This window comes from Crocuta crocuta, unplaced genomic scaffold, assembly GCF_008692635.1.
Source record: "Crocuta crocuta isolate KB4526 unplaced genomic scaffold, BGI_CrCroc_1.0 scaffold113, whole genome shotgun sequence".
NCBI classification, from domain to species: Eukaryota; Metazoa; Chordata; class Mammalia; order Carnivora; family Hyaenidae; genus Crocuta; species Crocuta crocuta.
Window position 1 is genome coordinate 5,615,243 of NW_027530368.1, and position 25,579 is coordinate 5,640,821.

At 42.9% G+C, this 25,579-nt stretch overlaps 1 protein-coding gene across 1 annotated transcript in view; it reads right to left on the reverse strand.

Annotated features, from left to right (window-relative positions):
- ANTXR1 (ANTXR cell adhesion molecule 1) overlaps nucleotides 1–25,579 on the reverse strand; it is a 217,487-nt gene that overhangs the window by 97,745 nt on the left and 94,163 nt on the right. The window contains exons 11-12 of the mRNA XM_077766377.1: nucleotides 18,718–18,787; nucleotides 17,133–17,211 (exon numbers count right to left, since the gene is read on the reverse strand). Coding sequence (XP_077622503.1) covers nucleotides 17,133–17,211; nucleotides 18,718–18,787 — 149 coding nt within the window. The remainder of the gene's footprint in view (nucleotides 1–17,132; nucleotides 17,212–18,717; nucleotides 18,788–25,579) is intronic.

Here is a 25,579-nt window from a genome sequence, read left to right on the forward strand (position 1 = left end):
TGAGAGAGAGCAAGAGAGCATAAGTGGGGAAGAGGGGCACAGTGGAGAGGGAGAGAGAGAGAGAGAGAGAGAGAGAGAGAGAGAATCCCAAGAAGATTCCATGCTGAGCATGGAGCTTGACACAGAGCTCGATCCCATGAGCCTGGAATCATAATCTGAGCCGAAATCAAGAGTTGTATGCCCAAGTGACAGCCACCCAGGTGCCCCAGTAAAAGATTATTTAAACCCCAATTCTTCCACTTATTAATATGTAGACTTTAGATAAGTTACTCAACTTCTCTTAAACTTCCCTTTCCCTACATATATGAAATTGAGATAATTCCTACTTCCCAGGATTGATTTGATCCTTAATGAGATAAGAAATGTAAAGCTCCTGGCACGTGGCCATCCTTCAGTAGATCTGATTTCCCTTTCTATTCCCCCCTGCTTCCGTCCCAATGTCACGTTCCTGGTGATGTGCCCAGGCCTGGCCTAGGCAAATGAAATTAGTTCCTGTAAACAATCTCCTGCTTGCTGTAGCTGGAGCGATGGTGTCACTGAGTGGTCCCAGGTTAGGTATTTGGGAAACCACATGCCCTCAGATGTCCATACCAGTGTCAAGGAAAGGGAAGCCCAAGTGGGTTTCCCAATGATAAATTTAATAGCCCTCATTAAAGATGATCAAATATTAATGTTGGTAAAACATAACCAAACATTATGCTTCATTCCTGCTACCTGAGAGGTAATCTGGGCTAGAAATGGCAATAAAATTGATAGACATTGAAGACACTAGATTCCTTAACCCACAGAGTAGGCAGTATAGAGAGAATATTAGGTGAAAATTACCTAAGCCCTAGTGGAACTCTTTTTAAAAAGTATGACTATGGGGTGCCTGGATGGCTCAGTTGGGTAAGCATCCAACTTCGGCTCAGGTCATGATCTCATGGTTCATGGGTTCGAGCCCTGTGTTGGGCTCTGTGCTGACAGCTAGCTCAGAGCCTGGAGCCTGTTTCAGATGCTGTATCTCCCCCTTTCTCTGGCCCTCCCCTGCTCACACTGTTTCTCTCTCTCTCTCAGAAATAAATAAAACATTAAAAAAAATTTTTTTTTAAAGTATGACTATAAAGTAATGAGGCTGTTCTTATAGTGAGTGTAGCAAACCCCCCACATCCAAATGATTCTAATTCCCTCTAAACTAGTGGCTTTGGATGCTGGAGACTCTCCAATGATACAGCCATTGCTCAAAGCTGTTCTGAAACACCTCCCTTGGAACTGTTTCTGAAACCAATTTGTAGGCCACGAAAAGAAAATCTTATACCTTCTTAGTCATGCTTTGCTTTTCACCAAGGAGGCTCCCAGCTTGATAAACTACAATTCACCAGACCCAGTTCCCACAACTATTAGAGGTTGTTTTCATATCAGATGATGATGTTTCCCTATTTCCCTATTGAGGATATTCAAAGTTAGTGACTTTGAAGTTACGGTAATTTCAGAGCAGGGGTGCAGAACATAGTTGGCATTGTGACAGTGTTGTTGGACAAAGTATACGGCTTTCCAAGGTAAATAGTTTGAAGGAGCAGCAATCATTTGGATGTGCAAATTCTAGTTTGCTACAAATCTTATGGCTTTATGCCTTATATGAATAATACCAGAAGCACTAGATAAGCCATCACTAGTATGAGATTAAGGGGAAGATTGATGCTATATTCCTTCAAACTCAAGCTCTGAGGTCCTTTGTCATGGAAGGACCCTCCATACCAAGGTTTTCCAATATCATCTTGGTCTTCCTGTCACCTGGACCCAGTAGAGACACTTCATCTCACTCACAATGGTAAGGGTGATAATAAGTCTATCTTGGATTCATTCAGCACTTTCCTTTCTCTTCCTAAAATACATAGAGCCTGTTAATCAAAACCAGTTTTTAGAGATTAACGCAGACAAGATGTGGCTCATTAGTACTCAAACTGCCTTAGTTCCTGTGAGTGGGCTGTTGAAATAGGATTAGAGAGAAAGTTACTTGGTAATGTTCAAATATGATGGCACTGGAGAAGAAAGGCCAATTTCTTGTTTTCAGTTTTTGTTCCATTACAGGGACTGGTCTACTTGCCTTTAATGTAGCTCTTTATTTAATGTATGTGCTCAACTGGTCTTTTGGTCATTCCTCCCATATTAGTACCATTATTACCTACTAACAGCAAGTAAGCAAACCTACTATATACTGTTAGCTATTGTCTTAGATTATAAACTTGGACAGGTAGAAGCCAGGCCTATGATTTGGGTGGTGCCTCACAGAGAGAGATGCTTACCATTGGTGACCATGATGATTGATTCCTCAAAACTAGGTCTCGAAACTGAATTACAGAGCATCTGGAAACCAACTAATCATTTTCTGTTGAGTTCCTAACACATCGTCAGCAGCAGGAGACACAGAAAGATGAACACAGTCAGCCTCCACTCCTGGAAGATGTCATTACTGTCCAGTTACTAAGTGAGGACTGGTTCACAGGCCTCGCTCAAGAAGCAGTATAGGGTACGTGCACTTAAACTTGAAATGATGCTGCAAATCACAGTGCTTGAGCTCAGAGCAGAGAGCATTCAGGAGGCTTGCCAAGGTCAGTGAGGCATCCTGGGGCAGGTCCAGGCAGTACCTGGCAGGCCTTGAAGCCACAGTGCAATGTGGGTAGGTGGAGAAAAGGAAAGGGCATTCCAGAAGGAAAGTGAAATGTGATCAAAGGCACAGAAGGGATGGACATCACTTCATTTAGAGTGAGGAAGTATGGAATATACATTTTTGATCATCATCAAACATCTTTATCTATTAGGAATCAGTGCGTTCACAAATTTTAAGCCTAGCGGGTAAAGGTCGCCTGAGGTTGACAGGATTCTATCAGCAGCATTTGTTACATATTCATTTAGGTACGAGTTTGTACTTCAAAACCTTGAGCTTTTAGATACCTTTTTCCAATTCTATGAATTTGCGCAGTGAAGGTAAAATAAATTCCCTTAGCAACTTAATAAATTTAAAATAAATTCCCTTTCATATTTCCTTGGCCTGCAAATGAAGCAGTTCTCCTGACTGGGTTGTGTGTAAAAGAAACCCGGGAATATTTTAGTTGTCACTTATTCAAATACTTTTTAATTTTTTTTTAAAAGAAACAAATCATTAAGCCCACTGCTTTGGGCACTAAGCTAACATCTGTTCTAGCAACCACAGTAAGGGCAAAGGAATGCTAGTTATGGATGGCCTGTGGCACAGGCTGACTCTTGTTTTCGGGAGATATAAATTAAATCACCGACCTTTGAATTTCCTACTGAATGGGTGAGAGCTGGTTGCTTTGCAAAAGGAAAGGCATTTACACACTCTTATGGGACTTTATCATTCTGTAGGAAGCAGAAGGAAGAGCTTGCCGGCTTTTGGGGAGTGCAAGCGATCTAAGTCCTGTCAGTCCCAAATAACGTCCTGCCTGATCAGAAGACACACGTGAGGACCGTGGCACAGCTTGTGATTTGGTGCAATGTGACTATAAATTGCCAACCAGGATGATATGGTCTGGGTTTGGCTGCTGTCTCCTCCTGTTTTGTGATAGCCTAGTCCACGGATTTTGCCAATTTTGGATCATTTAAGGAAATAGCAATGACTTCAGTGTGGGCAGAAAGGAGATCCTTTCAGGCTCTCTCTTCTTTTTGGCCCGATTTCCCAAACTGTTAATCAATCCTTCCTTTGCTCCTCCTTTCCCCACTCCTCCTCTCCATCTCATTCTTCTCCTCTCCTCTTCTTCCTCCTCCCCTTTGTCTACCACCTCCTTCTTCTCTCTATTTCTCTCCCCCACTCCCTGCCTTTCTCCCTCTCCTTCTCCTTTTCACTCGTACACACTTTTTGGACCCTCTTTAAATTGTGCCCTTCTTCCTACAACGGTGCCTCTCACAACTGGACTCATTAATCTAGAACACTCAACTCAAAAGACTCGTAATAATAGGCTCCATAACCCAGGAGCAGGCACAGATGGACACACCGGTCATTCACTAAAGGTGGTGTACTTAGGGCACACATTTTCTCTCAAGTTTTTTCTTATTCAGAGACTAGGACTTCTTATTTTACATACAAATTATAGAAGCTTGGTTGTCTGATATCTGATATCTTGAACTGTCAAGGGAACATTTAGAATAGAAGACACATGTATAATACTGAGAGATGAGAGCCAGGAAAAAGCAGAACCATAAACTTCGAAAACCATAGTGATAGGAAGGGCAAACAGCCTCAGAAATCGGGGTTTTGTAGTAATCTGGAAAATTTTAGCTCATGATAAGAATGGTGGAGAGTAACATGTAAACATTGCACCATATTTTATAACATCCATTTTGTGTACCAAGGCTTCCACAGTCCTAGATGTAAGTGAGAGATAAACTCCATCAGCATGTGTTTTCTTGGTTCCCTTGGTTAATGATCTCCCTCCAGCGCTGACCCAACCTGTGATAGCAGTGAGTGTAGCCTGTACCCCATCCAGAACTGACCAGTGATAACACAGTTCTTCAGACACATGTCTGTTTTTTTTTTTATCTACCTTGCCCCCAACTAATAGTTTCCTTTGTTACTTCTCTATATATCTTTTTAAAAAAAGCTTTTATTTGTGAGCAATCTCTACATTCAGTGTGGGGCTCAAACTCACAACCCTGAAATCAAAAGTTGCACATCCACTGACTGCGCCAGCCAGTGCCCCCTTCTCTATTTATCTTGTTTTCTATTCTGTTCTTACTTTCATACTTTTATCTATTTTTTAGAGGGGTTTACTCTGTTGTTCTCTAACGTCTTGAGTTCAGTGGTTGGCTGACTGACTTACAACTCCCTTCTTTTCTAACATAAACATTTAAGACCATAGATTTCCCTCTAAGAACCACTTTAGCTGCATTCACAAGTTTTCGTATGTAGTGTCTTCATAATTGACTAGTTTTAAGTATTTCCTTATTTCCATTATGACTTTGCTTTGACTTAGAAAAAGATTTAGATGTGTGTTTGGTATTTCCACAAATGTGAGTTTTTCCTAAATATGGTAAACCTTGCAGTAGTGCTACTGGTTGTCTCATGAAGTTGGCTGTAATGTGGTTGGTGATCAGCTCCTGCCCTCTGTCTATCCTTCACTCTCCAAGATAGAGTGGCTAGAGTTCTCTTTGTCCATGGTGGATGGGGTGGATGGTGGAGAGGAGGTGACTGATCAGTTCTGTTCAGCATACGTTTCTTTTACTTTTGGCACAGTATAGACGATGGGAAATATTTCACTGAATTTAAGATGCATCCTTGTAAGCTGTCATCATCAAGACAGTATGGTATTGGCACAAAAACACACATAGACCAATGGAACAGAATTGAGAACTCAGAAGTGGACCCAAAAGTGTATAGCCAACTAATCTTTGACAAAGCAGGAAAGAGTATCCAATGGAAANGAGAAGGACAAATATCATGTTTGCACGTATAGAAGGATTAGGAAGAACTTAATGGAGGACCATGGGGGAGAAGAAGGGGGGAAATGGTGGGAGAAAGGGAGAGAGGCAAACCATGAGAGACTCTTGAATGCTGAGAACACTGAGGACTGATGGGTGTGGAGGGGGAGGGGGGAGAGAGGTATGGAGGGGGGCACTTGTGGGGATGAGCACTGGGTGTTATATGGAAACCAACTTGACAATAAACTATTTGTAAAAAAAATGTATCCTTTTAGGAAAACTGATTATTTTATGAGCCATTAGATAAAATCATGACCAATTAAATGATGATACATTATGAGTTATCTGAAACTTCCTAATTTTAGAGATGTTAAAATGTGCAAAAAGTGTGTCTCGGAATTGTTTAAATAATGGTGTAGGTTTTTTCCATGAATCTTGTGATGGCGTAGCCCCTATTTTACGCAACCAAAAAATTTTGGACCCTTTATAGAACATTTTATTGTAGCCTCACTGTGTGCTCACTAGATCATGTTTAATTGCATTATTCCATCATTTATATTTTATTACTTTTCTTTGAATTGCTTAATTTTATAAATTACTGAATTGTATTTAAATCTCTTGTGGTGGTAGGTTTATCAATTTCTCTTTGTACTTCTGTCAATATTTGTTTTATATATGCTGAGGATATATCATTAAGCTCAGACTAGAATTATATCTCCTATGTTGAGTGTTCCTTTTAACATTATGTAATGGTTCTCTTTATACCAAGAAATTTTTTACTATAAAGTTTGTTTTTATCTCATATTAATATAGATACACTAGCTTTCCATTGGTATTTGCCTAATACAGCTTTTCTCATATTTTTATTTTCAACCTTTCTGTGCCCTTATTATTTTGTTGAATGTATTTTTTATTGTAAACAGCGTACAGTGGCATATATTTTAAATACAACTTTTCAATCTGTGTTTTTTAACTGCTGAGTTTGGTCCTTTATATTTATCTTGGTTATGGATCATTTGGATTTAACTTTTATTTCTAAAAATAAATTTTACCATCTTATATGTGCTTATCTCAGAGTTTCTTAAGAGCATAGATTGAGAAAAAATTTTCCCCTCATTTATTCTCAAAACAAGGAAATTTCAAACTTAGGGAAAACATATTCTTTAAAATACTTTGAGATAAAAATATTGAAAGTCAATTGCTCAAACATCCAAGAAAAACATATTGGCTGGGATCCTCCAAGACATATTTTAAAAGATACTTTTATGCATACAAGGGTTATCAAAATAAAGATGTTGGCAAACTATTTTTATTTCAGTTCATAAACAACATTCGATATGTGAGTTCTGCCTTCTGATATTCCTGTGGTCTTTTGCCCTTTTTAATGACAGTACAAGAAACCACAGGTCACTTTGTTAAAACAACAATAATAAAAAATACTAGACATTGTGAAAAAGGCCTTAAATTAAGTACAGCTCTACTGAGACTAACTAATAAAAAGATGAGAATGACTTATGACTAGGATATCAATGTTTGTAAATTAGAAGGTGTGTTTTGAGGTTATTTGAAAACAAGATGTTCTCAGCAGGAGCTCAGGAGCACACATTGATCTGAAGTATAATCTCTTTTTGTATGAGGTGGAGGTTGGCCAGTTTGAATTGCACTAAGACAAACTGTCTCCGGTATTGCCAACAAAAGGATCTTGTATTTATTTTCAGAATACAAAAGCCAAACCCAGTTGTTATACTGTATAGGACTGATAATGTTTATGTTACTCCTTCACCAGCTGATTTTTAGTTTTAGAATTATAGACTCTCAGCGTTGGAAGGAGTCTGAGAGCTTTTCTAGTCCAACTGCCTGTCTGATGCATAAACGGCATTTACATAATTCTGCCAGCTTGTCAAGTTCCCTGTGCTTGACTACAGTTGTAACAGGGAGCTCACTCTCCCCTAAAGCAGCCAATTGTAAAGACCATTAAAAAAATTTTTTTAATGTTTTATTTATTTATGAGAGACAGAGAGAGAGAGACAGCATGAGCAGGGGAGGGTCAGAGAGTGAGGGAGAACAGAATCTGAAACAGGCTCCAGGCTCTGAGCTAGAAGACCATTTTAAATACTGAGCCATAAACTGTCTATCAACCTATTCTAGTTCTTGTATTTATACAATAAAAGCAGACACTCCTGTCTCAGGACAGCCCTGCAAATACTAAAAATAGCCAAAGTCTTTCCTTGTCTCAAGACCAACGAGTCCCAATTCCATAGAATATTCTACATAACCTACCATATTTGGTAATACTTTTCACATATTCAGTTTCTCTAGGATCTCCCTTGAAGTGTCTTGGTATTTCATACAATACTCGAATGAGATTTTACCTCTACCAAGTTGAGAGGTTCTGCCACTTTCTTAGTCATGGATACAACACTTCTATTAATTCAGAAGCCAGAGCCTGTTTGGAAGCCACATCACTGCTGATTCCTACAGATCTTACAACACTAGGGTAAGGAAACTAACTCTGGGTATTTACTGTGCCACCAGGCCAGCTGTGTAAGGGCCAGGATTTCAGCCACCACATTGATCTGATCCCAAGTTTGTTTCCCACTTTTCTTCTCCAACTAGTCTTTCCCCTACATTTTGTTAAGCCACATATTTCAAAGGACATACTACCTATAATTACAGCAACAATAAAGTAAAGGCCATCCTTCCTCAGGGCTGAGTATGAAACGTTAAGTTAATGAGTCACTTGCAGCCCCGGGGCTGTAGGTTGACCACTTTTGGTACAAACTTCCTTTTAGATAATGTAAAGGTAAACTAGAGCCTATTCCCTTTTCAAGTGAACACATTTATAAATCAAGTAATCCAAATTAATGCTATTTTGTTAATATACTTGGAATATATAAATGATGGATTGATCTTCCTAAAATATTGCTTTGTGCTTCTTTTGAATGACTTCTCATTGTCCAAACTCTACCTTCTGGTTGTCATTCAAACCCTCTTCAAGGTCAGTCTCCTATTTCCCCTTCCAATCCAGTCTCGCCTTACTCTTCGGGGCTATGTGAAGAGATGGTAGCTCAATGAACAAGGAGAGAGGTGGGCGTGGGAGTGAGATGCACAGGAAGCAGAATAATGTTAGGATGAAGAAACCTATAAGGGAAAGTCAGAGTGTGGGCCCTGGTCCCCTCCTCCTTGATTGGGTGTTTGGAAGGGACTTGTCTTCTCCAGGGGCCATTTCCTAAATTGGGAAGCAGTTAGGGGAGGGTCTTGTTGGGGAAAGGACACTCATGGGATAATGGTTTTGGGCTGAGTAAGTCATAAGCTGCTTACTTGTTCTCCCTGAATTTCTACAATCGTTTGTCTAGCTGTCTCTTGCAAGAAGGTGGCGGGGTAGGGGGAACACATTCTTGGGTAGCTGTAAGATAATGTAGTAGGTCCAGTAAGTAGACACTCTACAAAGCATGTAGTGCTTGTATCAAGTGATTTATACAAAGGCCTGTGAGGAGGCTGGTGAGTCTTTGGAACAGACGGAGGAATTTCTGATCCCTGTGTGATATTTGCCTTTTGCACCCCAAAGTGTAAAACATTTACCTCTTGGAGTGTACATCCTGCCTTGGCACCTATGTCGTACGGTTCTGGAGGGTATGGACTCACTCTTGTTCGTTGACTCTTTAACATTTTGCCTATGACTGTTTTAATGCACATTGATCCCGATCTGTGGCTCCATTTGCCACCAGCAACCTCCTTCCTACCCATCCTTCTTTACTAAAGAGACCCACATGCTTATAGCTATTGGTATGAAGTATCTACCCTGAAGATAGCTACCTATTTTGATTGATGGACTGTGTTGCTGACCTTGGAAAAGAAATAGAAGAAAAAAGTCTTCTCTGATTTCTACTTTTTTTCTGAAGAGTATGCCGTAATATTTTATTATGTTGGAAGGAGAGATTGCCACTCAGCACAGGCTGCTGGACTCATTCCCTACCAGGCTGGTGAAATTCAAGAAATTTTTGGCAAGGACAGCCATGCCAACTGTCTGTTTACCTAGATAGCCGTATGACTACAAAACCAGGCTGGATCTGTATTCGCCCAAGTTACTTCAAAGCAATTACTAACAAAATTACACTGTTTTACAAAACTCAGGAAGGCTCCTAGACAGAACTCTGATGACAGTTCTGGGAGGTGGTCCTTACCCCCACCCTGCAGCCTGTCTTAGGTAAAGCCACTGTAGCCTCCACCTGTGAGCTTCAGGGCCAGCCCCAACCAGTGCAATCCATGCACCCCTCAGCTGTTGCCGGCAGCGTCCAGTCTGGGCAAACTGCCACAGCCTAAGTTTCTGGTATTCCAGTGCGACCTCAGGCCATGCCAATGCTCCCCAAGTCACAGCTTTTCGTCAATTACCTACATTTTTTCCCCCTGAAGATAAGAAGCTGTTATTTCTTGAATTAGGAAAGATTGGAAGTTAACATGAAAACTGTATCACATATAATATCTAAATTAAATATTAAAGAAACTCTAAAATGGGGTGGATAAGGAAGGCCTTTCCAACTGGGCCTAGTTGTTTCATCTCTGACCTGTTCTCCTAATACGCCATCCCAACCAGTCACAGCCATGGTGGCCCAAAGCATGCCTTTGCCTAGGCCATAGCCTTAGCAAATGCCTACTCTCTCTTCCTGACTTAGTTCACTTATCATCTCTTCTGTTCTTGGATTCCCCCGACGCTCTACTTCATGCCATCACAGGGCATTGCTCAATTCTCTATTAGAGAAGTTATCACATTAAATTGCAACTCCTTCCAGACTTGTCTGTTTCCCATGTCTCATATCTCTGTGTTCCTTGGACTTAGCAAATTTAGTTACCTAGATTCTGTATCAGTCTCTATGTTTCTGCCTGGCGTCCAGCCTTGTGCTATACACCCTCATGCCCTGGAGGGCTACCTGAATCTCAATCCAGTTGAACAGGCTACTTCTAGACCCCTTCTCCAGGTCTGCACCCCTGACAAGAGTCTGCTCCTAGTGAAGCTGGTGCTGTTCTGAGGAAGCCTTTGACTACTGCCCTGTCTAGGATGACTGGTTGTAGTTTCTTAGCTGGCGGATTTGTTCCTCTTCAATCATGCTCAAGCTCTCCATGCTCCTTGGATGTGCACCTTGGATGGCTGGCCATCCTCTTTCTTGCACTATTTTTCAGCCAACCCAGTGCTCCCTGTTCTAATCCTGCTGTGTTCTGGCTCCCCTTCTGTCCTACCATCAGGTACCATCACGATCTCAGTATGACCCTTGACTGAATCCATTCATTCATTCAATCACCAACTATCTGCTGAATACTATGTGTAGGTACCGTGCCAGGTGCTGGGTTGCAATGGTGAACAAGACACAATCTTTGCTTTTTCTTCCTCAAGGAGCACATGCGCTATGCTGTACGAGGGAGAAATTATTGTTTCCAATGTCTGTGGTTTTTGTTTGTTTTGTTGTTTGTTTGTTTTCCAAGTCTCCACTTGTTTCCATACTTACAATCTATCTCTGTTTGGCAGCTGGAGGCCCGCTTTCTCGTGAGATGTTGGGAGCCATATGCGTTAAAAACAATACTGATACTAACTGGGTTCTCTCTTCCTGAAACAAGAAGCCAAGTCTGTGGCTCAGTAAGCTTTAGTGTGAGAGGCAGAAACAACGGGAAGACTTGGAACATGGGAAAGGGGCATTTGGAGAGAAAGCTTTATAGTCTGTGCCTGCAAAAGGGAGAAGATCCTAGACTGGTCACATTGAGCTAAAATTATCCTTTTCAGCAAATTCCTATTTTTATACCAGAAAATACTGTCCAAAGAAGCAACATAAAAGAGAGGGTCTGATTTTAAAATCTTGGGATTCTTAAATGAATGGGATTGGGAGGGAATCAGAGTATACATCATTTTTCTTAAATAGATTTTAATGATTTTTTTTTTAAACTTTGGAGGACAATTTGTGTCAGGTAAGTATAATGGTAAGAGTCCTGTGTGTTCAAGATTTACCCGGCAAGCTTATTAGGATGCAGAATCCTGGGGGCGCCCGGGTGGCTCAGTTGGTTAAGTGTTTGACTCTTGATTTTGGCTTAGGTCATGATCCCACAGTTTGTGAGATCAAGTCCCATATTGGGCTCTGCATTGTCAGCACAGAGCCTCTTGGGATCCTCTCTCCCTCTCTTCTGATCTTCCCCTGCTTGTGCTCTCTCTCTCTCTCCTCTCACAAAATAAATAAATAAACTTAAAAAAAAAAAAGAATGCAGAATCCTGGGCTCCCTCCAAGAAATTCTAATTCTTTAAATTGACATTTTGGACTAGATAATTTTTTGTCATGGGTGGGGGCCCTCCATTGTTGGTTTCTCTCCCTCTCTCTCAAATATAAGTAGAAAAATACTACTATCTACAGAAAGAACAGTGTGAATTCATGAAAATCTGAAGGATAAATGGTTCAAAAAATCCTTGGGAAATTAGTTAATACCCTGTTCATCCCCATAGAAACCAAACCATACTCCCAAACCCAGTGAGTTGGGGCTATTTCGGGGACACTGGAAGACCCAGTGTGTTGTGAAATCCCTCCTGAAGCTGTATTTCTCTTCTGCATGGAATGCTGCCTCCTCTGATAAAATGCCTCCCAACATGCTCGGCATGATGGAACATTTTAAATGATAATAGGAATGTTTATATGGCAATAATGTATAAACCTTAGTAAATACTTGTTTTAATTCATTTTTTGAAATAGTCTAAATATTCCCCTTATGTTACTATTATCTGATTCGTTTACTGAGAAAATCTTTTTTCAAAAATAGTGAAGAGACTGCAACCTAATCCTATTTGACTTAACCACCAGATCAAATTTACTGGTGTTTCCCCTAGTTAGCCTGCAGGCGACGTCCTCAAAGTTTTCCTTAGCCTCTTCCTAGATTACAGGCTTATCATGGACTCAAAAGGAATCATAACTCTTCATCAGGGAAACATTGCCTGTTTATATTCTGCAGGGCATGAGCAGCAAATCTTTTAATGAGACAGGCCATTAGACTTTTACTTGGCAAGGAAAGAGAAGCTCAACAAACTAGTAAATGACTGTCATTCTTTGACTTACTACCAGGGACCTTAACCCCCTTACACACTTTGCCTTTAATCTTTGCAACAACCATGCCAGATGGGGTCAGAGACAATTTCAGGCAAATGTGCCCAAGATCACCCTACAAAGTGGAGGGGCTGGGACTTGAAATTAGGACTTTGACTCAATATCCTGTCTTCTTAATTCCTCCATTGTGCTACAATTAGAAAGCAGTTGCTCTGGTTGTGATCTCTCAAGGCTGTTTGTGGCATTTTAATTTTCATTCAAAAAGAATTTCTCTAAACAGCAACTTGACACGGGTCCTCTCAAATTTGCTCAACCTTGCTGCCCCTTGAAGCCAGGCTGTTTTCCTTATAAATTAGCGGAAAGAAGCCAGGGTTCTCAGGTGATTTAGTGTTGATTTTAGAACTTTATGTTCGGTCTCTCTCCTTTCTTCAAAGATGGTGATGCTCTACTGTGCTGGAAACCAATACAAATCAAAGCCTGATCACAGTTAATAGGGAAGAGCATCAGCTGGGCCTCATGGTACATGCTGTGTGATCGAGGGCATCCCAGGAGAAATGGCCCCAAATTGGAAGGCACTAGAAACTGATACAAAATGAGAGGAAAAGAGAAAAAGAGTTATGGTCCCTGAGAGGAACCACCAACAAACTGTGCTCATAGACATATCTAGTCCTTGCTCAGACTGGATTCTGTTTGGGGGACGGCCTCTTCTCACCTCTTCATGAACTGAAATTAGCATTTTCACATCCCCACTTGGGTTGTCTCCTCCGCAAAGCCCTTGTGTCTCTTCCTGAATTCACCCCTTGTTCCCCACGCCGAAATCCTATCGCACTTACACCTGGCTCACACATTTTTGTTCCTTATTCATATGTTCTCTTACATGTTTGTTGGGCTCCTTTCTCCAACTGGATTTTAAACTCCTTAAGGGTAGCAATGTTGTAAAAGTAAATGGAACACTGATGACACACAGGAGTTCAAGAAATACTGGTTGGATGATTCTCTCATTTTTATACACTTTGGTTGGGAAATCATCATACTTGAAGGCATTTACTAAATGAAGACAGTCTTTTCTTTCATGGACACTTCTTTAAGGGGCTGACATTTCCTTGCTCTGGTCTCAAAAGGACAAACTTAAGTATTTCCCCTAAAGCAGCACCATAGTAGTGATTCCTCNGATAGAGCTTGGGGAAGAAGAACGGGGTCAGGTAAGACTACAAGACAGGGGGTGTATTTACACATGCTGGTGAAAGAGGACTTTGGATGTTAAACCATTTTCTAGAGTCCTGGAGCTCAGTAAAGTTTACCATTTGTATAGGAATCTTTTAGCTCTTGGATGGAAAAAACTCTTTCCTGTAAAACTTCATGGAATTTCTGCTCCTGGCAGGGGCAAGTTATTCATTGTGGATCTTGAAAACTGTGGCATGGTTATCCAAATGGGCACCAAATAAAGCGAGAAAAGAAAGGACTCAACTACATATTTTAAAATTATGTTTGGTTCCAGGTGATGGGCTGGGCAGGCAGTGACTGGCACTGACGGGACTAACCCTTTACTCAGACTCAGGGGATCACTTCTGATCTAAAAACCTTGTCCTCCAAACCAGCTGCTGAAGAAACAAGCGTCAAGTCCAAGACCTTACTTCATATTCTGGATGACCACACATTCCACCTGCATCTCTGTGACCAGCAGTGGCTTCAGTCTTAAATGGGAGCTTCTGTGTAGGGTCCTGCTGGGGATGGGGGTTTTATGTTTGAAGATGGGTCCATTTCTTTCTCTGGATGATTTTGGCCATCTTGTCTTCCCCCTTTCAATCACCCGGGCTTGGCTGAGTGACAAACTCATACCCCTAGGGATCCATCTTATCTCAGAAGAGTCCTTTCATTATTAGGGGACTCTGACGAGGGAGCCGACCCTCTGGAGAGAATTTCCAATGAGTTCAATAATTTTAACTCAGCTTCCACTAGAACAGCAGCTAACATTTAGGAAGCACTTGCTACCTGCCAGGCCTTCTGCCAAGCACATTTTCATTAATGCTCATGATGCTGCTAAGAGAGATAAAGTAGTATTATTCCAGTTTTACAGATTAGGAAATTGATGCACAAAGGAGCTAAATCACTTGGTCAAGGCCACACAAATAGTTGACAGTGAAAGTCAACTTAGAGACCCAGAACAGTGCCTGGCAGGTTATACATGATCAATGAATATTTGTTGAATAAATGAATGAATGGTCCTGGATCTCAAATCTCAGGGTGTTCATAATTTTGTTGTAGACATATAGTATTTTCAAGTGAGAAAGGGAATAGCACATAAGAGGTGATAAGGTGGTGTTTATCAAGCCTCAACTGAGCAGAAAATTTAGCGATGAGTACTCAGGGGAGATATAAGGTGTAAATGGAGGCTGGAGCGGGATGGGAAGGTACAGGAGACTTGGCTCTGAGTTCTTTGCATTTTGCAGTACATTGGGAAGGACACCCTTTCTTCTTGGCTTCCAGGCCTAGGACGTAAGCCATCAGTCATAGTCCTGTATCTGCCACACCGCAGGTTTGGTCCTGAGATGTTTCCCTTCCTCCTCCTCATGCCCTTGTGGCCTCAAGGGCATGGCTGTTTCTCTGTGGTATGGTCCGACATAATGAGAAATACAGGACCAAACTGCTGGATCACTCCAAAGCAGGGAGGAATCTGGAATGGAGTTGTTAGGTTTGGGGTATTTTAATCATTTCCTGCAGGTTGGCAAGTTCCAGAAGGGTCAATTTTTAAAAGAAGCAGGCAGGGTACACTTGAAGTAATTTCACTGCTTCTCCAGAAAGTTTTCATATTTGATCTCCAGATTTGATGTTCCATTGAGGGGTGTCTGAGACTCGGTCATTTCTCAGTGGTGGGGTGGCACTTCTCTGTGATAACTCTAATTTCTTACTTTGGTCAAGTAAAACTTTTCCATTGGGGCACCTGGGTGGCTCAGCCAGTTGAGTGTCTGACTGCAGCTCAGATCATGGTCTCATAGTTCGTGAGTTCAAGACCCACGTTACGCTCGCTGCTGTCAGCACAGAGCCGACTTCAGATCCTCTGTCCCTCTTTCTCTGCCCCTCCCCAGCTTGTGATCTCTCAAAAAAATTTTTTGAAAAAAAAGTAAGATTTTTCCATTTTCCATACCCACTGCACTGGCTTAGCCTGCTTTTAAGAAAACTGGTTTGCTCCTAACACAGGATGGAAATGTGTGTGTGGGGGCGGGGGAGACAGAGGGGCAAGTTGGGAGGGAATACGGTCCATCATGAGGCCGGATCTCCCGCTTATTTATGAGATGACTCATTTTTATTTTGTCTGGCTTCAGTGCATGCCTGCTAGTTCCTGTCCACCTGTGACAGCATTAGGGATACAAGACCCAATTAGTGAGGGGCTCTAATGACAGGTCCTCCAGTGCCCAGGCAGGAGGTGACCACAGTATCTGCCCAAGTTCACCATCAGGTCAAACACATAAGCTTTTAGAATGGTTCAATGGAAGAAATGCATTTGGTTAAAACAACTGGATATTCAGACAAAGGTTACTTTGGAACTACTCGTGCTAGGTGCTGAAGTCTGTGTAAGAGCTCACTTAGCCCTGACAGTCCTCTGATGGGCTGAGCATTGAGATACTGACAGCAGGAGGGGGCAGCTGCACTGGCTCAAGGCTTCCCACCCATGGCCGCACACGAGAACCTTCCCAGGAGGCCTTGCAACCCCCAAAGCCAGGGCCCACTCCAGACTTGGCTTCAGTTGTTTTGGCATGACTCCGGGACATCATTAATTTTTTTTTTAAAGCCTTCCAGGTGGGGCGCCTGGGTGGCTTAGTCGGTTAAGCGTCCGACTTTCGCTTAGGTCACGATCTCGTGGTTCGTGGGTTCGGGCCCCGCGTCGGGCTCTGTGCTGACTGCCAGCTCAGAGCCTGGAGCCTGTTTCAGTCTGTGACTCCCTCTCTCTCTGACCCTCCCCTGCTCACGCTGTCTCTCTCTCTCTGTCCTAGAAATAAATAAAAAACATTAAAAAAAAAAAAAGGCTTCCAGGTGATTTTATATGTAGCCAGAAATAAAAACCATCTGTCATTAAGGATCCAGAGAAGGAGTGTCTGAGGAGCTGATCGAATACAATCCCACACCTGCCTCACAATCCCTATGGCATAGCACCCTCTCCCAACACCTCCACCCTGCTTCATCAATTTTCCATTTTCTCCTGAATTACTTCCACCATCATATTAACAAGCTGCAATTTCTCCCATTCTAAATAAAACTCTCCTTATACTCCATATTGCCTTTTAGTTACTGCCTCATTGTCCTGCTCCCTTTGAGGGGAAAACTCACTGAGATGTGCTTTTTGTGTGTCCGTCCAATTTCTTTCTGCACAATTCTTCTTGGACCCAGTCCACCCAGATAACCCCCCCGCTGACTACTGCACAGAACCTGGTCCTATCTTACCATCCAGACATGCAGGTGTGTTTAGGTCTCATCCTTGCTCAGTGATGGGGAACATGGAGAAGCCCGATACCCCCTGGGGTCCAGCCTACAGCTGGCCCTGTTGAGCTGGGATCAGACCTTGGTGCACAGAATGCAGAACTGGAAACTTTCCAGGGAAATGACAATGACAATAAAGCCTTCAGTAAAGGGAAGGTGATGACTTACACAGCGTGTAGTGGTGATGATAACAGAGCTGGAGATGAAAGAGAGGCCATCGTTCATGCTGACCTGAAGCGCGGCTTTCCTGCAATGACAAGGGAGCCAGAGATGCTCAGCGGGGTGTGCAAGGAGCAAGGGCTCATGAGCTGACACTGAGGTCCCCTGGAAGCCCTGCTCCTCACTACCCTTGGGGCTGTGGTCTCTTCCCCTGGGGGCCTGAGAGGTCTCTTCTGTAAAATGTAGAGGATGGTCTCCAGGGCCCATCTACTGTAACCTTCTAGAGATGTCAGGACACCCTTTGCTGGTGTAAAGGCATTGTGTTCAGCCCTTCTTACATTGCAGTGAATTGCATTGCATGGGAAAAGCCTGCTGCCATTTAATTTACCTGTTACATGGTCGTAGGAAGAAGTATTCCCAAAACATGGCTCGAGTCTACAGGGATAAACTTGTCAAGCTGTAAACTTCATGTTGCGTTGTTATTACTGGAGCTGTCAGGAACTGACCCTGATGAGAGGGTTTGTTACCATCCTGGCAAACTCATGGAGGTGAGTGGTAAGTTACCTTCCACCACCTTCCATCTCCATGAGACTCACTGAAACCTGAGCTCGCTTTCTGCTTGTATTTGGCAGTACGGAAACAGGGCTAGTTTGTGGAATCGGTGGACTTGAAGACCAGTGTTAGGCAACCAGACTTGGAGGCTTTACCATTAGAACAAATGATCGAAAGCAGAATTCAGATGAAAGTGTTTAGTGTTGTTTCCTCAAGACCACTATTCTATCTTCAGCCTGTTACAGACATGTTTACAGAGAAACGAGTTTGGGTTCTCTGACAAACACAGCTTCTCTGCTTTCCCAAATAGTTCTTTTCTGGCTTGGGGTGCTAGTGCTAATTCTCTTCCTTCTGTTGAATATTTTCATCACACTTCACCAGCACCTATTATGATCGCACCACCGTGAGACTTCCCACCATAAATTAGTTCACAGAACCCTGTGCAGTCTGGGTGAATACTCAATGTCTGGAGGCGCAGAGGAAGGAGCACTGAGCTTGGCCTCAGAAGGTCTGAACCTGGGATTTTCAACCAGCTCTGGACCCACTTAGCCCCTTTGAGCTTCCTTTCTGAGTTTCCTTATCTCTAAGGGGAAGACAATCATCTAACAGGGAAATTACAATGACAGGGCAAGGTAAAGTTTGTGAGAGGAAGTGTGAGAGCTTTCTAGAAATGTAGTTGTGTGAGGCACACATGAAGTGAGAAACACCTTTGTTCAAATCTAGACTGTTTGCCAACTGCAGTGTGACCTTGGGCAAACTACTTAAATTTTCCCAGCCATAGATGCCACATCTGTAAAACTGGGATGGTGTGAGTACCTGGTTCTTCAGGCACTTGGGAGGATAAAGTGAGATCCCGTTTGTGAAACATTTATCCTGGTGCTTTGCTCACTGTAAACATTGGCACCATTACCATTACCTGGAGAAGTCTAGACAAAGGCTGCATTATGACAATGAAGACAGACATTTTCTTCTCCCTCTGTTCCCTCTACCTTCTCTCTGGCTCCTCCCTGGCTGTGAGGTTCAGTTGCTGGTACAAACTTACATGCCAACTTCTTTTAAGATAGGTGCTGGACACAGCAAATAAGTATCTTCCACAGTGAAGGGCTTCTCATCTGTAAAAAGGAAGTCAGTGGATTAAGAGGAGTGAAGTGACTTTAAAATTTCATATTCAGTGACTCCTAGAGACCACTGGCCAAATTCTGGGAGACATTAGAAAAACAATAACTCTTTGAAACAGAAACTAGACTTGACTCATAAAACCCACTCAAGTAAACACACTCAGGGTATCCTGCCCGAACACTCGTCCCTGACCTCATACATCCAGATGAGTCCGTCAGGGAACACACAGAAACTGAGCTCTTACCATAGACCAGGCATAACCGAGGGGAAACTAGAAGATACGAGACTGGTCCCCAGGGGGCTTCAGGTCTGAGTCTAGTTTGAGAGAGAAATCATATTCATGGAGTTCATGGAGAAAGTTTGCTGACGCAGCATTGTTTACAACAGCCAGGACATGGAAGCAAGCAACTTAAGTGTCCATCCATGGATGAATGGCTAAAGAAAACATGGCATATATATATATATGGCAAAATATGTACATATATTTCAGTCATAAATAAAGTAAATCTTGCCATTTGTAACAACATGGATGGGCCTGGAGGGCATTATGCTAAGTGAAATAAGTCAGATGAAGAAAAACAAATATCATGATCTTACTTTTTTTGTCGAATCTAAAAAAGAAAAAAAATGAACTCATAGATTCAGGGAACAGATTGATTGTTGACGGGGTGGGGGGTGGGGGATGGGCAAAATGGGAGAAGGTGGTCAAACTTCCAGTTATCAAATAAGTCATGAGACTGTAATATACAGCATGGTGGCTATAGTTCACAACACTGTACTGCATACGTGAATGTTGCTAAGATAGTAAACCTTAAAAGTTCTCATCATAAGAAAAAACTTGTAACTATGTATGGGGATGGATGTTAACTAGATTTATTGTGGTGATCATTTCACCTTCTACACAAATATTGAATCGCTATGTTGTATATCTGAAACTAACATAATGCTATTCGTCAATTATATCTCAATGTTTTAAAAAAGAAAAAACCTGCTGACATACATGAGAAGTGGCTAAGCCAAAATATCATTTAGTTTCAGAAGACCGAGAGCCCTCTTTAGGTGGGTGATGTGGTAAGGTGACAGGAAACACAAAACCCAAGATGTGCTTTGGTGAGAGATTAGCAAGAGGCTTTCCTGGTGGGAGGAAATGGTGTGAGCAAAGGCAGAGTGCAAAAATGAAATATTCCAGGGTAGGAAGGAAGCAGGGTTTGAAAGGATCAGAATAGGAAGAAGTGTTGGTCTGAGTTCTTTGAGGAAGACTGAGGAATTCAGACATAAGTCTATTGGCCACGAAAAGAACTTTGGAGGTTTTGGGAGAAAAACTTGAAGTGATGATGTTGGAAGTTTCGGCAGATGCCGCTGTGAAAGATCGATGAAAGTGAGGGGACTCAGGAAGTGGGAAGTTCTTGCTTTTATTCTATGGGATGACTGGGGAAATCTTAAGCAGGTTTCATCTCAAGCTCTTTAAAAACTTCACTGTGTCCTAGACTCTGGGGCCAGAAGCAGGGCTGAGAAGTTCCTAACTATAGTCAGTATATAGTACTCATTCCTTGATGGTGCAACATTTAAGGGTGCATGCTCCGTACTAAGAATTGAGGTAGGACCCGTGGGTGAGATGGAGATGAATAACACAAGTCCCTTGAATCAGCTGTGAATATGCATGCCTGCCCTGGAAGACAGAAAAGGATACATGTATCATTGAAGGACAGCATTCTGCTATTGGCATTTGTTATGAAACTGATGTGTCTAATGACACTGGACTGTGCTGACACGCAACTCTGAGTGGGGATTAGGAAGGCTCGTGCCCTCCATGCTTGGGTTGAAGGAGCAGAGCCACCTGGGGTGGGGCTTAAAGGACACGTCTGACTGTTGAGCACTGTGCCCCCATGGAAGCAGGACATTACAGTCCCCTCTGATGTCTAAGCAAATTTTCAAATGGTGACAAGTCAGGTTATTCCAAATCATTCATTCACTCATTCATTCATTCATTCATTCAACAAATATTTATTAAAGGCCTACTTTGAGCTAGAGACACAGGCTATGAGAAGAAAAACATGGTCTCTGATTTAATGGATTTTACAGGAGCTGCAGGGGGGGATAGCTATTAAGCGCTTTCATTTTTATTAAAAAAAATATTCTTCCAAACATCTTCCACATGTCAGGCATAGTGCTGGGCCTTGCAATGAACAAAACAGATGAAAGCACCTCACTTAAGGAGCTGACATGCTAGTAACTACACAAGTTACTAATTCATTATAATTGTGATGAGCACTAAGAAGAAAAGGAAGGTCAGGGAATGCTTCCCGGAGGAGAGGCCACGTAAGCGAACACCCACTGTCAGGTGAAGAGGACACGGAGTGAGGCAGGTGGCCCTGCAAAGATCCTGGGGCAGGAAGGAGCCTGGAGCATTGAGAGCTAAAAGGAGGTCAACAAGCCTGCTGAATTTGAGTGAGACAGGGATTCAAAATGAGGGCAGAAAAGGGAGCAGGGCCAGATGGCCAAGGCCTTGTGGGCCATGGTGGGGCAACAGGAAGCTACTGGAGGTCCCACATATTCAGAACTAGCATTTGCAGATTATGGGATGTTGCTGGGGCAGCGGAGGCATGCTGAATGAAATTATGAAGCTTTACGATGACAGTGCTGGATCACACAGTGCCTGAACTGAGCATTTTTATTTTCAAGGTCTTTCCCAGTCTCTAGTGACAATAATGGCAGTGGGACTCTCCCACGACATCCTGTGTGTCAGCGCTCTCCGTGCACTTCTAGCATACAGAATAGTTGAATTTAACCTGCTAGCCATGCTCCCAGGGAAGGATATTCTTCCCTTCATTTTATTTATTTATTTATTTATTTATTTATTTATAATAAAAAAATGTTTATTTATTTTTGAGGAGGGGCTAGGGAAGAGAGAGAGGGAGACACAGAATCTGAAACAGGCTCCAGGTTCCATCTGTCATCACAGAGCCCGAGGCAGGGCTCGAACTCAGGAACCATGAGATCATGACCTGAGTCGAAGTCAGACACTCAACTGACTGAGCCACACAGGCATCCTACTTCCCTTCATTTTAAAGGTGAGGAACAGACACAGAGAGGGGAAGAAACTTGCCCAACGTTACCCAGGGCAGCTTAGATCCTCACGCAGGCAGTCTGGCTGCCACCTCTTGATAAGAGCCATGCTTTATCACCTTCTATAAAACCTTGTGAACTAAGGCAAGGCAAGGGCGTTGGGCTCATTTCCCAGATGCAAAATAGAGGCTCAGAGAGGCGACAGTGACCCATGGTTGCACAGCAAGTGAGAGGCAAAGCCAGGACTAGATGTGAATTCTCCATTATTCTTCCCTTGCCAAGAGTCTCTCCATTCCAGGAAAAGCTTGTATTAGAGAATAAACCAAACTCAGGATAGGCGTGGCTGACTAGAAACTATATTTATTTTCTCTTGGCCATCGCTTACTCTGCTGCACATGAACTAGTAATACCTGGGACTGCATATCCCTGACCATGGAGCCACGGGGCAGCCACAGAGTGGCCACAGGAGGCCTCGTGACTTGGCTGCATTCTGTGGGAAGAGCCGGTCATGCAGAGTGGACATCCCAGTCGGAGACACAAGGGAGACTCCAGGGCCCAGCAGACCCATGTGGCTGTTAGTGCCCAAGCTACTTCTAGAGCTTTCTCTGAACAGCGTCTTCCCTGCCCTCCATCCCACTGGAAGGGGGTGAGAGGACAAGACTGGACTCTCCCGACTCCCTTCGTTTTCCTTTCCTGCTTAGAAGACCAAACATTTCTGGAATGAAGCAGAGGCAAAGCTCACTGGGAGGACTGAGGACACTCTGCTGAGGCTGCAGCGCAGGCTTGACAGTGCCTTCCATCAGTTTATCAGCCTCGGTGGCTGTGGGCCCACTCTGGGGAGCTGGCATCTTCTGCTCGGAGAGGGATTGTTTGATTTGGAGCCTGTTTTCACTTCACCACAAAAATGAGCGACTTTTTTTTTTTCTCTTTTTCTCTCTCTTTCTAAACAAAGAAGGGCCATTTGGTTTCCATAACGCAGATCATCTGACTTCTTCCTGGAATGTCCTCTTGGGAAGCAGGGCACAAAGCCTTCCCCCTCGGCCGAGCCACGTTTGGCCCAGAGGCCATGCCAACCTTGCCGCCACTTCTGCCAAAGCCAGTGGTGCTGCGATGTTTATGGTGCCATAATCCACTCTGAGGACGACTGAGTCCCAGCTCCTCTGTCCAGTGGCAGCCATTTCACTGCTTGTTAGCACTGGGTGGGCAGAGGAGTGGGGACCAGGAGCTAGGAGACCAGTGCTTGGCTTGTTGGCAACAGGGGAAAGAATGAGGGAGGGGTGGGAGTTTGAAAGTAGAAGTTAAGGGAACTTTTAGATGATCTGTAAATATACATTTCCTTGCCTTTTACCAAAGATATTTCAGAATTCAGTGCATACAGTCGACATAGGTTAATCTAAAACATCTGTCTTCAAGAATCTAATAATCGAACAGAAGCTTGATATAAACCGGGATTTGGGGATCAATGAGTGTCATTATACTAAGTTGCCAAACACCCAAGGCTTGAGAGCTGGGCGTCCCTGAAGACGAGTACAGAGAGCACACAATGGGGCAGAGTACACACACACACACACACACACACATCTGTATTCTCACAAACACCTATACCCACTTATACATCTAAGTCCATATCTATATATTTATACTGATTTTGTCTGACACTGTATACTCATGGCTTCCTTTGACATTATTATGATTTATTGTTTACAATTTGGGACACTGTGGCTCAGAGAGATTCGTTAATTGAATTAGTGTTGCACCACTAGTAAATGTCAAACCCAGGTTTTGTTGAAGTGGCTTACCCAAGGTCAACCCAGCTTGTTTTTTTAAAGATGTAATTTAAACTAGTTAGCCATCTTACATTGTCATAATCTCACAGCTAATTTTGAGAAATAGTTAGCCTGAAGCACACTAGGAGCTGAGTCTTTTTATACCTGACCACTTTGGAGGCAAATGGTCAAGATGGTCCGTGGGTGAGGCTGGATAACAGTAGGGAGCATGTCTTCTCTTGGAGGGGACCAGGAATTGAAAAGCTCTGTGGTAAGTTTCAGGCGCCTTTCGCGAGACAATTATCTACTGTAATGAACCCATGTTCCAGAATCATGCACTCAAATATGTACATTCCCAGGTTTTGACCTCGGATCAATGTAATTCTTTTCAGATGATTGAAGGAATTCCCAGAATTCTTCCCTGCAGTTGGTGACTATCTAATGGATTTGAGATAAAACCAGGATTAAAATGCATTAGCTAATTCAAGCACCAATCACAGTGAATCCTTTTACTGATTAAATAACTCAAATGCTTTTCAAGACTTGGCAATCTTTTCTTGATATAAATATTTATTTCTGGCCAAAAGCACAAGAAAAACCTTTAGTCTTATCAGGGAGAGCTTGTTGAAACCCTCCAAAAGCTGATGTAAGCTCAAAAGTAGAGTTTACATTCCTACTGTTACAAAATAATGAAAGTTAGGGGACTAAATGAGCTCACCCTGCTCTTTCTCCCAATCTCCACTGGGTCTAGAGAGCATTTCATGGCACCCCTGAGCCAAGCATAACTGTTCAGCACCAATTATCAGCTGGTTTGGGAATGTGACTGAATGAAGGGAGAGGAGACAGGCTAGAGTTAGGCTGGATGTTTCTACCTTCTCACTGAATTCTCAAGTAACCAGCTTTTTAAAAAGTTAAGCTTTTAAAATAACTGTGCGAAAAGCTGAAACAAACTGATATTCACCAGGACTCCAAGTTGGTGCAATTCAAAGCCTCTGGATTGAGCTTTCTGGAGCCCCAGCCAGACAGGGGGTGGTTGATTGCTGTCTTGGGGCTCCTGCAATGATAATTCACAAACATGGGAATCTTCTGCCAAACTAAATGGAAACCACTGCTTAGAGTGGAAGGAGATTAATATTTGTTGGGCATGTACTACGTGTCAGGCCCTGGGCGGGGAGGTTTTCATAAACAGATGAGAAAACAAGCCTATCGATATTTTTGATAGATGACAGTAAACATTAAACTCTATATCAGGGGACAGAGTAGAGATTTGGACAGTGGAGAGAGTGGCTTCTACATGGAAAGGCTGAATAGGGGTTCTGAGGTCAGAGCAATGAGAAACAAGAGTCAAGACGGAATAGGAAGAGATGGTAGTGAAGTGCAGGTGCGTGGGACCAATCTGGGAATAATCTTCAGAACACAGCGCATCCACCGTCATGTCCTCTCATGCCCAGCTGAAGCCAGAGGAGTACCTTTAACGTTGCAGAACTGAGTTGGCCACCATCTTTTGCCTCAGGCACGACCCACATCTATCCATCCCTTCCCTGGCCTGGAATTGTTGCAAGGTTTCCTTGGAAGCCCTCACTGGCTACTACTATGAGATCAGACAGTGAGCTTGGCCCACAGGTTTCAGGTAAGCCCCGTGCGCCTACATATAACTATTTTACCAGTTCCTGTAGGTTACGGGTATCCAGGATATGTCTTTTGGTTTCCCTCCCTGTTCTCTGGGGCAGGTTGCACCAGGATGGAGAAGCAATGAGCATATGAAGAGCCAAGGCTCAGTTCCATCACCGCTTTGCTGCCTGCTGCCTAGGTTACCCTATCTGCAACCCAGAGTTCTCGTCTATCAGATGGGAATCATACTCATTTCATAAGCTGTTGTATATTTGAATGAGATGATATGATTAAATGCTCAACACTTAGTAAGCACTTGACATGTCAACTATTACTAAAGTG